The sequence below is a fragment of the Brachyhypopomus gauderio genome, chromosome 13 (assembly GCF_052324685.1).
Source record: "Brachyhypopomus gauderio isolate BG-103 chromosome 13, BGAUD_0.2, whole genome shotgun sequence".
Taxonomy (NCBI): domain Eukaryota; kingdom Metazoa; phylum Chordata; class Actinopteri; order Gymnotiformes; family Hypopomidae; genus Brachyhypopomus; species Brachyhypopomus gauderio.
The window spans coordinates 1945730-1958472 of record NC_135223.1 but is presented as its reverse complement, the minus strand read 5'-3'; the positions used below and the strand labels follow the sequence as shown (position 1 = coordinate 1958472).

The window sequence follows — 12743 nt, the reverse complement described above, 5'->3', positions numbered from 1 at the left end:
AGGGGTATTCCAAGAAGCGGGTTAAGCGAGAAAACCGGGTAAGTTAACTCAAGAGTTCACAGAAACTCAAGGTTTTCCGTTCCAGAAACCGAGCTTAGAGAGAACCTGAGTCAGTTACAATAGCAACTTATGCTCTGAAGCTAACCTGCTCGCTGGCAGGTTAACTTGGACCTGAACCAGAGTTACAAACACGTCATCATCATTGAAGCTCAGTTTATTCGCCGAGCTCTTCGTCGGGAACGCCTTATAAAACCCCAAATAGACATAGGCCTACTATCGTTTTTGGATTATTTTTTAATGAACGTTATCGTTTTTCAGCACAATCCATTACTTACATCAATAATTTATTAGGCGTCACATTTCAAATATTACACATCGCGGATCAGCCCTAAATTCTCTCCAGATTTTTATACATCGCTCTTCGTTTTTTGCTAGTGGAAGTTTTTTTATAGTGTAGGAGATGCGGAATCTGTCAGCAAAGCTACTGTATGTCGGTCTGTCCGAAAACTATGCCTGGCATTAAAATGACTAGTGCCCAGTTTTGTGGTGTTTCCTGGGCATAAGCCAGTTATGGACATCAAAGAGGAATTCCACAGCATCGTTGGTTTGTCTTTAATTCACACGGACAATAAAGAAATTAAGCAAAGGAGAAGCAGTATATAACAAACTTCATTCCATTTACATTTTAAGGATTTCCTAGAGTGATTGGCTGCATTGATGGAACCTACATATGCTACCTATTCCAGCACCATTAGAACATGAAGGCGATTACATAAACAGAAAATCCATCCATAGCATTAATGTACAGGTACTAACCTTTATAATACTTAATGAATAATGTACTTATCTTTAATGGTAACAAAAATAACGTAGCTATTGTAACTGACCGTTCTCCCCATCAAGATCATATGTGATGCTTCCCACCTCATCACAAATGTTGAAGCCAGATGGCCAGGATCCGTGTATGATTCCACACTGTACAACAAATCTGAACAGAGTAGGCCTGTGGTAGTTTCGTTTTGCTAGTTGTTCACATGCAGTGTAATAGTTAAATCATAGCAAACCCTAGTGCAATTATAAGACACTATGACGGCCTCCTTCATGGAGACAGAGGGTATCCCTGCCTGTCCTATAGGCCTACCTTATGACTCCCTATTCAGATCCTGCACCTGGACCACAGTCCTACTACAATCAGGCCCACAGCAAAACCAGGGCAAGAATTTAAATGACCCTAGGAATCCTCGAGGCCAGGTTCCAGTGCCTGAAGGGGCTCAGAGTAACCCCTGATAGGGTGTGCCACATAATAATGGCATATATGATATTACACAACATTGCAACCATCCAGGAAGAGCAACAGCCTACCATCTCTGACATGCCCACAGATGAGGAACCTTACATGCATGTGGGTGACAACAGAGATGGTGGAGTTGTCAGAGACTCCATCTGCAATCACTGCTTTCCACATTAAATCATGCACCACCAGTCACCACCCACCCCACCATCTACTCTGTAACCTTTTAATATACATTACAGTCAAATTCACTGTTATGTTTCATTATTTCATTTTTCCTGTAAATAAATATATTTTAGAATATATTTTAAGAATAAGATATAGTTATGTACAGCCATACCACTTTGTACAATATTCTTATACTTCATTTTTATCTGATGCCATGTGCGTTTCACACCACTCAGATTAGACCTGGAATTAGTAAGTGTTCAATTAAAACATATTTAAAAACTCAATACAGTATTATAAAGGTGGAGAAAATAATAATATAATCGCACCCTTCTGCTAAATATAAAAATATAATTTTCACTCACGCATTAACTCTGTTGGCAATTTTTTGACATGCTGACTGCCTTTCTCTAGCAGCTACCGCAGTATTACATTTACGTTTAATAATACCTAAATATTCTGCATACGCAGTCATTAATACTTCAAGCTACAGTGGTGTGAAATACGGTGCTCGGCTGATTTTTGCGTTTAAGTCCATGATAAATCCTATTTATCTGCGTTCCATTAAGAATGCCTTTTATAGTTACGCGTGAACGCGCTTCTTGTCTGGGTCAACCTACTCAGAGTTGAGCGACCCTGATTACTTTAACTCCGATCAGCCGTTTTGGAACCGAAAACTCTATGTCAGATCGGGGTAAGACAACTCAGAGTTCAGAGTTAAGTTTAGAGTTTGTTAAACCCGCTTTCTGGAATACCCCCCTGATGGCAGTGATGGCAAACCGAGGCTTTCTGAATCACAGAAGCCTTTTTCCTAACTGTATTGAAAAAAGATTCATTACTCAGAGCTTCATAACACAGTGGATATTAGCGGCATCTGGTGGCCAACACCTTTGTGTATTTAGTGGACGAGGGGCTTAAAAAAATGAATTACAGCTCTTAATACTGTTCCAGTGCATTAACATGACATTTGAGGTTTAAATAAATAAAAAAAAACAACTGATAAACAAATGGACAAATGGCAGGATACTTTGATGTCTGGATAATTTAATGTAATATATTAAAATATATTATAATGTAATATATTTTGAATTAATATATAACTCAGAATATATCTTGATAAGGCACACTGGAGAAACTACACTTATAACCAATTGCACATATTATTCACTTATAAAACTATATTATTCACTATTATTCACATCCTACCAAGCTGGGCTTGTATCACTAGTCCATTGTGTATTAAACATTTTTTCTGTGATACCAAGGACTGAGGATATCTTGAGATTCTGGGCAATAGTGGATCACTGAGGTACCTCTGAACCTCAACAGTGGCATCTGCAGTGGCATTTCTCACTCTCCTGGTTCACATGGCTGTCCAATAAATCCCACAGCCCTTCACCTGAAAGAATTAAGAAGCATAATAGACAAATATTTCTTAAAACATTTTGCACTACATATAGCCATTTTCACGACAAAGTTATAACTTATAAGTGACAACAAAGTGTCACAGGTAGTACCTGTGCTAGATGTAGTACTGGATGAGGCAACAGTCTACCTGTGGCTGACTGGTGCCAGTGGAAGTAGATGCCGTTTCACAGCAGCTTGAGCATTAGACTGGCTACAGAATCCGTTTTATATCGTGGGTCTAAAAGAGTGGCCAGTGTCATGATGCTCATTGTTTCATAGGAAGACCCTTTCATTTAGCAGTCTCAACAGGTTGCTGCACAATTTTACTGCCTTTTCATTCTGTGCTTGTGACTGCCTTGTATTTAAGGTAGGGGTGGGCGATATGGGAAAAAAATTGTATTACGTTTTTTTTTTTTTTTTGCATAAAATCATGATTTAGATTTTTTATCACGATCTTCCATCCAAAAATAATAATAATACATTTTGGGGCTATGAAGCTTTCTTTCTAAGCAGATTTTAATGAATGATATTGCAATTTTCCATGTGCAAACAGTGTAAACAAAAAATGTGAACAACACACGTGACATTGATAAAGTGCATTTTTTTTTTCATAAGTTGTTTGTTTTACCGCAAAATATGAAAACTTCAAAACGGCGAATTTCGCCGCAAGGTGACAGATGCCTGCATCCAGTTCACTAAAATTTTAAAAAGCTCGCGCTGGTGAAGTGTGCTAAATATTAACCGCCATGCTTAATGTAGTTATTATACAGTGTACATTTGCAATATCTACAGACCATTTAGCAATTAATTATAACCTTTGTATAAACTTTTATGGTAAAACTCAGTTTACATGCTACTGTGAAATTGAACCCCCGTGTTCCGCCATGTTTGAAAACGCTGGGAGGCTGGTGGGGTGGGCGTGGCTTAGTCCCAGAGGCGGTCTCAGAGCTCTGTGTCAGTCCGGAATCAGTGACCAATGGAGATTGCAGAGGAACGCCTTCATCTAAGACCCTCCCTCACGTGAAATGTGTTCCAAAAGTCAGAAGCAAAAAACGAACCAGAAGCAAAGAGAGATTCCAGAAGCAAAAGACCTTACTGGGAAAATCCAAAAAAACAAAAACAATGGAACCAAAAATTTGTCAAAATGCAAACGAAAATAAGTTTCAAATAACCAATTATATTTAAAAAATATACTTTTGATATATTTTTTTCTGTTTTGCATTCATAACATATACTTTATGCTCTTGGATTTACTTTTGCTTTTGTGGAACTATTGAAACAAAAATCACTCCATAGGTTTGCCTTATCAGGGTTAATTAGTGGAAGCTCATTGAGGGAATGCCAAGAGTGTGCAACTTTTGGCCTGTGTGTGTGTGTGTGTGTGTGCTGGTTGCACTAACTGTTTTGAGAAATGCACTGGTTGTGATGCCAATGTAAATCATGTGAGAAATGTACCAAATCGACTGAGAAAAACTGTAAAACCACTGCAATGATATGATAGATATGATTAATGGGATTTATATGTTTCACTGTAGACATAATCTTTAACCCCACCAAAGATTATTGTTTGTGCTTTACTTTGAAATAGTAATGAATTCATGTTAATGAAATTCAGTTAATTTTTTTTCAATCAATATCTGAAATCAATATCAGAAGTACAGTATGATGTCATAAACCCCCTTTTTTAAATGAATCCATTTGTTCACATTCTAGAACACTGTGGGTCCCTAAATCCTAATGGAATTTTCTGATGTGTCATAAACGAATCACTAGTCAAATCAAATCAAAGTTTATTTGTATAGCGCTTTTAACAACTCAAGTTGTCGCAAAGCAGCTTTACAGGGTTTACAAGGTTAACAATACTATGGGTCCAGAACCCTAATGAGCAAGCCAAGGGCGACAGTGGCGAGGAAAAACTCCCTATGATGGTGGGGAATAGGAAGAAACCTCGGGAGAACCAAGACTCAAAAGGGAACCCATCCTCCATTGGGCGGCCCGTTAACACACAAATACACAAGTCACACATAATTCACACAATCAGACTAGGTAAAAGGTAGAATTGAAAGTTCTGGGTTTTGATATTGTCACTGTAAATGTCTGTTGATGAATGCCAGGCTTTCATTCCGTGTCGGAGCAGTGATGCTGGTATTGTAGGCTCCGACTGCAGTGTTACTCCCCAGGTGAACCCCGGTATCAGCACATCCACCGGCAAACACTAGTGTGTGTTTGTGTGTGAATTCCAATTGCACAGATGGATAAATGCGGAGGACAAATTTTGATTGCGAATATACAAATATGGCACATTTCATTTCATTCTTTGATTGGGAAATAATGGGAATATGGATACAAATTAATACAAACCATCCAGTCCATAGTCTCTGCTCTCTCAGGCTCTCTGAAACACAGATAAGAACTTTTTCAGCCACTGGCATAACAGACTTAGAACAGTGGTTTAACATCATTAAAAAAGTATGGTTGTACAAAAGGCTGAAATGGCATTTAAAGTGAAATAAATTAAACATGCATTTAGTGAACTTTAAAAAGATTTCATCACACTTATAAGAAAAAGTAGAAGGTAGTTAGAGCTGACAACCACATGAATACCAATTACAATTAATCTTCAGAGTCGCAAAACCACACAAACAGAAAACACCACATGACTACAAATATGATCTAAATTAAATACAAGATGGATTTACACCAGCTAGGCATTAGAAATAAACTAACAAACAAAGGCGGTTGGTGGTTGGGTGAGTAAGGAGGGGTGGTGGACCTGAAGAAGGGTCAGGCAGCCCTCCTGAAGAACAGTAACAAACTACTGGTGCTTGTAAAGACGTACTGTCCCAGCCCCGATGGGATAATTGTGTGAGTAGAGTGCACACACACCAGGCAGCTTCCACACCAGCACCAGCGTAAACGAGCAATGAAGAACAAAGACTTTTTTTTTTTATTTAATTACTGGAACATTTTGAGGATGAGCTGTATAAATGTGTGATGTGAATGTAAACATGAATGTGAATATGAATGTAAATATGAAACCCTGTGGCCAATTTTGCTGTACCTTTTCAATTTCAGGCAGCTAATTTTAGTTTATAAATCTAAGGCAGAGTAGAGGAGAATAACCTTCCACTAACACATCCATCAAATCCCCTTAAATCACATTCTTAAAAAACAGCTGCAAGAAACAATCCTATTAAAACGGTGTTCATTGTGTTGTAAAAGGGTGTACAGAGGTTTTGGAAGGTCTATACATGTCTTACACATGTTGATTTACCAGTGGAGCAGTAATTGCTACCTGAAGCGCCTACATGTGTGCATAAATGAATGAATGAATGCATGGACAAGACTGATAAAGCCCAACTGTTTAGTGTCCACTGGCGGTCAAAATGTCTCTTGCATTCCATATTTTTAGGCAACCTATAAGTGAGGTGAATGGTTTGTAGTTGTACCCTTGTCCTGGAGGGAGGGCTCCTGCACATACTACCAGGTAGTTTCCTCAACAACAGAGTGGAAATTGGCCAAAAATACAAGTTTCTTTGTGAAGGGGTATGAAGCAGCTAACTAATGCATTCTGCATGCATCCATAAGTGTAAGAAAATGAACATGCAGAATTAGTTTGATTCTGAAATCTTTGATCACAGCACTCATTCTGCAGTAGTCCCTTATGCCAGGTGTCTTTAATTTTAAACAGTTTAGCCAACAATGGGGACATATTACAACGGAGAAACAGACACAGTAGGATACATTTTGTCATTAAAAAAGGTTTGTGAATTACTAATGTAAAAGACAATCATTAAAATATAAAGGACCATTATAACTAAATCACGGCAGAGTTTTGTTGACCGAGCAAAACATCATAAGGAAGCAATGAACTTGTCTGAGAAGCTTCAGGCTTGATAACACAAAACCAAGCAGATTTCTTCAGATTAATCAATATCAAAAACAACTGAAACTATACTATGCATTTTTTTAGGATTTAAAAAAAAGAAAAATATTACTATGATAAATCAAGAGGTATGAAGCTCTTCACACAGCCCTTTCAAAGTCTAGGTGTTGTACAGTTGCAGTATCCAGGATTCCATTCTTCTAAAATTGTGTAACACCAAGATTTTGACATGAGGATACTATATACAGATTTTTCAGAGTACATTCAACAATCTCAAATTATCATAGCAATAGCAACATTGGTAAAAGTTCAAAGAATTACATAATACATCTTTACAATTAAAGGTTAGTTCATACAAATTTGTTAAACAAGTAATTTCAATAGAAAAAGATGAATTTCAGTTTCTCGTTTCCATAGCCACAAGTCTATAATTTATGCTCCTGCTCATGTTTCTCAATCACCATTATTAAAAATTACAACAGTTTGCAACTCTTTAAATAAACCTTTTCCTTTTTTGGGAGGGGCATTGTTCAGGCATTCTCTCTTATTACAAATGTCATAATGTTTAGAACTGGATAACAAAATTTGAGGGAACGCCATTGTGGGACTACAGAAAATTAAAACATTTTCTAATGTATCAGGCCAATGCTTCTCATAAAACACCAATTCTATTCAGATAAATTACCTTCTGGCATCACACATTTTCCTAAAAAATTATGTAAAAACAATAACCCACTCTTGATGTTCATAAAAAGACAACAAAAATATCTGGATAAAAGCCAATGCAAAGCATTTCACTTTAAGTGAGCTTTGTTCAGGTTCGTGATCCTAAGATGTGTATAATATATTGTTTTGATTATCTTATACATTGTGGCCTGAATCATATACCATGTCACCAGTAATAAACATCTCAGGATGAAATGAGGAAGCCACATGTGGCTTATTGGGTTTCAAGTTCCACAAATCTGACCCCTACAACTCTGTTTTGACGCACTAGAGCAATCTCAGCCCAATATATCAACCCTGCCAATCAATCACTTCAACCCATTCCCTTGTCATTCCATTAACCCTGCGTCAAAAAATCGTGAAAAGCTAAACTCTAAATATTGAGCCCTGTGCATATCCTATGGTAAATTATCTCTTCCCACGGCCGGCTGGCTTTTCCTCCTCTTTATCGTGGGTCTGTTGGTGGGCCTTCAGGTTGCTCTCTCTGCCGAAGCTCTTGCCGCAGGTTGTACAGGAGTATCGGCCAGCCGTGTGGACCCTAGCCACGTGGGCCTCCAACTGCTCGGGGCGGTTGAAACTCTCTTCGCACTCCCCGCACGGGTGAGGTTTGCGCTGGGTGTGCTTCTCTTTCTTATGAACTCGCAGCTGAGCCAGGCCTGGAAAACGGAGGTCACATTCTGGGCACTGGACCTGACGAGACGCCGGAGGGGCAGGTTTGGCCTTCTTGTCCTCCGCCGCATTCTCCTCCTCGACTTTGGGCTCTTGCGACGATTTTGGCGGTCGCCCTCGCCTGGCTCCTGTCTTGGCTTTCGCTTCGGTCGCGACTGGTGTTGGCGAGGTTTCTTCTGCATGGTTGCTCGCCCCGGGCTCTTCTGCCACCGCTTCCATTTCTTCCGTCTTGGGTCGCTTGGGTTGTTTTTTTTCTGCAGCCGCAGCAGTCTCGGCTTTTGGAGGCCTCCCACGCCTCTTAACTGGGGTGCTGCCGTTACAGTGCTGGTCACCCGCGTGGTTTTCCTGGTGCTGCAGGAGCTCAGCCTCCTCTTCAAAGCCCTTGCCGCATTTGCCACATCGGTGGGTCTTGGCGGGATCGTCGACGTCGTCTCCTTCCTGGCGCACAGGGTGCTGGGCCAAACGGTGGTTGCGTAGAAGTGCCGGGCTTCGGAACGTCTCGTTGCATTCTTTGCACACAAACTGACGCTCAGGACATACCTGCCGTCGGTGCGTCGTCAACTACAGAAACAGAGAAGCAAAGCAGTTTCACAATGATTTATTGACAATACTCTTAAAAGTAATTCAGCCCTGTCCATTGAACTGAAAAGTGAGTGGTACAGACAGCTATAGGCCATACCAGTTCTCTCATGATTATAGCCTTACATTCTTAATGAATAGTGAATAAGCATCTCAAACCTTTCCATCTCAAAGGCATAGCAAATAATAGGCTAAAGAAATATTTCCAATAGGAAATGTGTAAAAGCATACAAATCTCAGAGTAATTCACCTTCACTAGCACTAACTTACATGAACAATGACGTAACCAATTACATCATATACAGCTTTAAAGCGATTCACGCACTGACCTCAGAGAACGTGCGGAAGCTCTCTTGGCAATGTGCACATTTGAAGGGCTTGTCTTCCTTGTTGTGGGTGGACTGATGGTGTGTTAATTCCTCAGAAGACGGGAAAGTACGATCACACACGTAGCAGGTGAAGAGTGTGTCGCACTATACATGTATAAAAATAATTACTTTTAATTATGTTATAGAAATTTCACAGAGCAAGATCATTAGTATGAAAAATCATAATGTAGTACACAAAGAGCAATGAATATACCACTAATTGAACTGCACAAAACATAAAATATGACTTTACTATTAATTCCATAACTTCTATATGAAGCATAATGGGAAAACTTACAAATTATGTATTAAGTCTGAATTTTTAGATTTAGATAAAAGCATCCCATAGTCAAGGGAAATGAAAGTAAACAGCACATACAAGTATTGTCATGCAAGTTCTTTAAACTGATATGAATAAGATATAAATCTAACATGTAATACACAGCTTACAATGTCTGTGTTGCTCTCAAGGTCTGTGTTGGTGATAAATGTAGTTTTAATGTTACTTTATCAGATAAATTTACCTATTTAGATTAATCAAATGATGCCAAATTAAATCCACAAATTTAATGAGATGAAATTGTAAAGCTCTTAACATTTACATTTATGGCATTGGCAGATGCTCTTATCCAGTGTGATTTGGCTATTTATCAGACTTACACTACATCATGTGCTCCCTGGGAACTAAACACGCAACACTGATAGAGCAAGTGTGCACTGAAGGGCTGTTCTGTTAGGGAAGCGCTTAGTGAAAATTAGTTGTTTACAGTTTTACAGACTAAATTCCTCTTTGAGATCAAAATATCCAGATATAACTGTGGATTATAATTTTTAGGTTATTTCAGATTGAAACCAACAACTCTACACAATAAGAACAATCTGAAAAATCTCCTTGCTAAGTGAATTGTAAGTTTGTTGTGCGGACGTTGAGGGGGGAGACTGTGTTGACCTGCTGTAGCTGCTGTTTGTACTCCTCACGATGACTCTTCTTCATGTGGCGCTCCTTTGCTTTAGCATTACAGAAAGTGATGAAGCACTGGAAACACTGCAGGCTCTCATGCTGGTCTGTGAATCGAGAGGAAAAGTCAAATTAAATTAACAGTATGAATGCCTGCATGAGTAACACTGTACAACTACTGTTGGTCATTTATAAACGTTAAATTATAAAACTATTAAGATATCACTAGTTTTAACTGGTATTAATTACAGCTTTCTAAATATGTAGTTTCATTGTAATATACAAATCAATAAAAACCACCATAGTTAATGTGAACTATAGAACTAATTTCAAAACAAACACCAACAAGATTAACACCGGTTTTACTTGTTTTTCTTTCAAGACTACATTGTAGTTAAGAAAAACAAGTTTGCTGAAGCTACTTAAATATCATTCCATCATTGTTAAACAAATACATGTTTTAACACCCTACATCCAGTCTGGTACCATAACTTCAGATACTAACATTTTGTGTACAAACTAAAAAGCTCATCAAATCAGTTCACCATCTGGTATATTGATCTTTTTGTGTTTAATATGTAGCAATGTACACCTTTATGAAGCCAGTAATCGCATTACCTGTACCTGTGCTGACTCTAAAGCAAACTTGGGTTCTTGAAAGGCGCTATATAAATCTAACTTTCATTCATTGCCCAATGCTTTCACATAAATGTATTTGATATACATATATCTCATTATGATGTATATTTTTCCAACTACTAGGTAACCCAGCAATTCATCATGGGCCATATCATCTTAGACACCCATCCCATTAAACCTTTTCTACATAATTCTACCACAGCTCTTATTTTAAACAAGTAGCTAACCATTTTACTGTTTCATGGGCTTTACGGTTAAGTGTAATCTCGTACATGACTGAATGCCTGGAGTTGGTGTGGGATTTTGAATGATTATTGTGGTGAATGGCTCTTCTTTCTCGTGATCCACTTCAGCAGGGGTAGCAGTCTCTTCACTTCCCATCACTATTTCCTCTATCTTCAGTATATCAGAGTCCATTTTGAAGACTTGGGATATTTACACTGTTTCTGTGAGAAAGTGAATAGAGATACTTCGCTGATATACATATAAAAACATACACACACAGCTGGTTTCAAAACTTATAAGTTCTGCTAATATGGTACTTCTGCTTCCAAACTGTCAATGTTAGCTAGCTAACGAGTTAGCAATGTTTAAAAAATGATTCAAAAATCATTCTGTAATTTTGTATTTAGCTATAGGGCGAAATTAGTAATATTAATAAACTCATCACCACATTCATATGTCCTGTATTTGAGGGTTTAATGTTTACCTAGCCAGTAGTTTAACCAAGTTTACCTAGCAGCTAGGTTAGCAAAGTCCGATAATCCCGCTAGCACAGCTAACATTCAAATAAGCTAGCTAGTAACCGACAGCTACTTAGCAATCTAAGCTAACAAAAACAGAGGGCGCGCAAAGAAGCTGGCGCGCGCTGCTGGAAGCCACGCACGAGGCCGTCGTGGAAAACAAAACGGCGGGTTAAAAGGGAACGAGCCCGCGAATCGAGTTACTCTCGACATATGTGGTAGTGCAATGTCGCCTGGCAACAAACATCGGCTAGGCTAGTTAGCGTTAGCCAACGACCAGAGGGGCGCCCAGCTAACGTGGCCTCCGCTCGGCCACAACACAGCCACTCAGCACCGGAGGAACAATAAAACAAAAATCACCAAACCAGAATTAGGCTGTAATTATCTGGTTAAGCAGACGGTGTGCGAAATGTTAAACTAGATACGAATCTAATCGTGCGAGTGCGCTCTCGTCAAAGCAAACGACCGTCTCTAGCCTCGTTAGCTCACGTTAGCGGGTTAGCTCGCTAGCTCGCACTGGTCGGTTAAACTCTCGGTCGACGGTCGGTTAGCCCGCACGTAAGCCTCGAGTTTGACCAAAACGTGTCCTACACGCCTATATGCAGATATTTGCGGTTCTGTAATTACGAAAACGTCCGACACGAACCAAATGAACCGTACACGTTCCTCCTTACCTGATATAGCTGCACTTTCATGGAGGGAAAACACCACCAGCGTCATGTAAATTAAAGTACCCTTACACTGGGGGGGCGCCAGTGGGCTGCCGACGTTTGCCCAGCCGCAGGCGCGAAGGTGACGGCTGTGTGTGAATGAACGGAGGGCAACTGTGCACGGACACGCACGAACAGCTGCGCGCTTCCTTTTGTTTGATTTTCTACGACGCTCACCCGCCTCTCCAAACTTTCACGTTCAATTCAGAGGTGTCAGTAAAACAAAAAATAAAAATCCAATATTTTCATAAGGCTACATGTATATCAAATGGGATAACATTATGGAGTAGGAGACTGAACACTGTTGTGAATGATGTAGTTAAGAGTCTATAAAGCCTAAATGAACATAAAAACATTGATAAAGCCTAAAACATTTTTTAATGTTTTAAAATTAAAATTAAATTTAACTTTAAAATTAAAATTTTATATCCAAATGATAAATCACTTTGACGTTAGCCCTATTGATATCAATATCTCAAGTAACTAAATATAGGCAGTATAACAGTATTAGGTGCACTGCATGCTGAAATAGAAAATGAATTCTGTTTTATGAATTGTGTCTGAATTGGGATTAACCACATGACTGCAATGTGCATAGC

The 12743-nt window shown here is 39.0% G+C and overlaps 1 protein-coding gene across 2 annotated transcripts; it reads right to left on the bottom strand.

Annotated features, from left to right (window-relative positions):
* Positions 1 to 6513: 6513 nt before the first annotated feature.
* Positions 6514 to 12289, bottom strand: znf576.2 (zinc finger protein 576, tandem duplicate 2). Of its 2 annotated transcripts, none has more exons than XM_076970181.1 (5): positions 12109 to 12289; positions 10964 to 11137; positions 10044 to 10159; positions 9056 to 9199; positions 6514 to 8708 (listed from the first exon to the last, which is right to left on the bottom strand). In XM_076970181.1, the coding sequence occupies exons 2-5, from the start codon at positions 11106 to 11108 to the stop codon at positions 7887 to 7889; spliced, it is 1227 nt and encodes a 408-aa protein (XP_076826296.1). In that variant the 5' UTR covers positions 11109 to 11137; positions 12109 to 12289; the 3' UTR covers positions 6514 to 7886. The 2 variants fall into 2 exon arrangements, with proteins under 2 accessions (XP_076826296.1, XP_076826297.1); XM_076970182.1 differs by lacking the exon at positions 12109 to 12289 and adding an exon at positions 11401 to 12057.
* Positions 12290 to 12743: the final 454 nt, after the last annotated feature.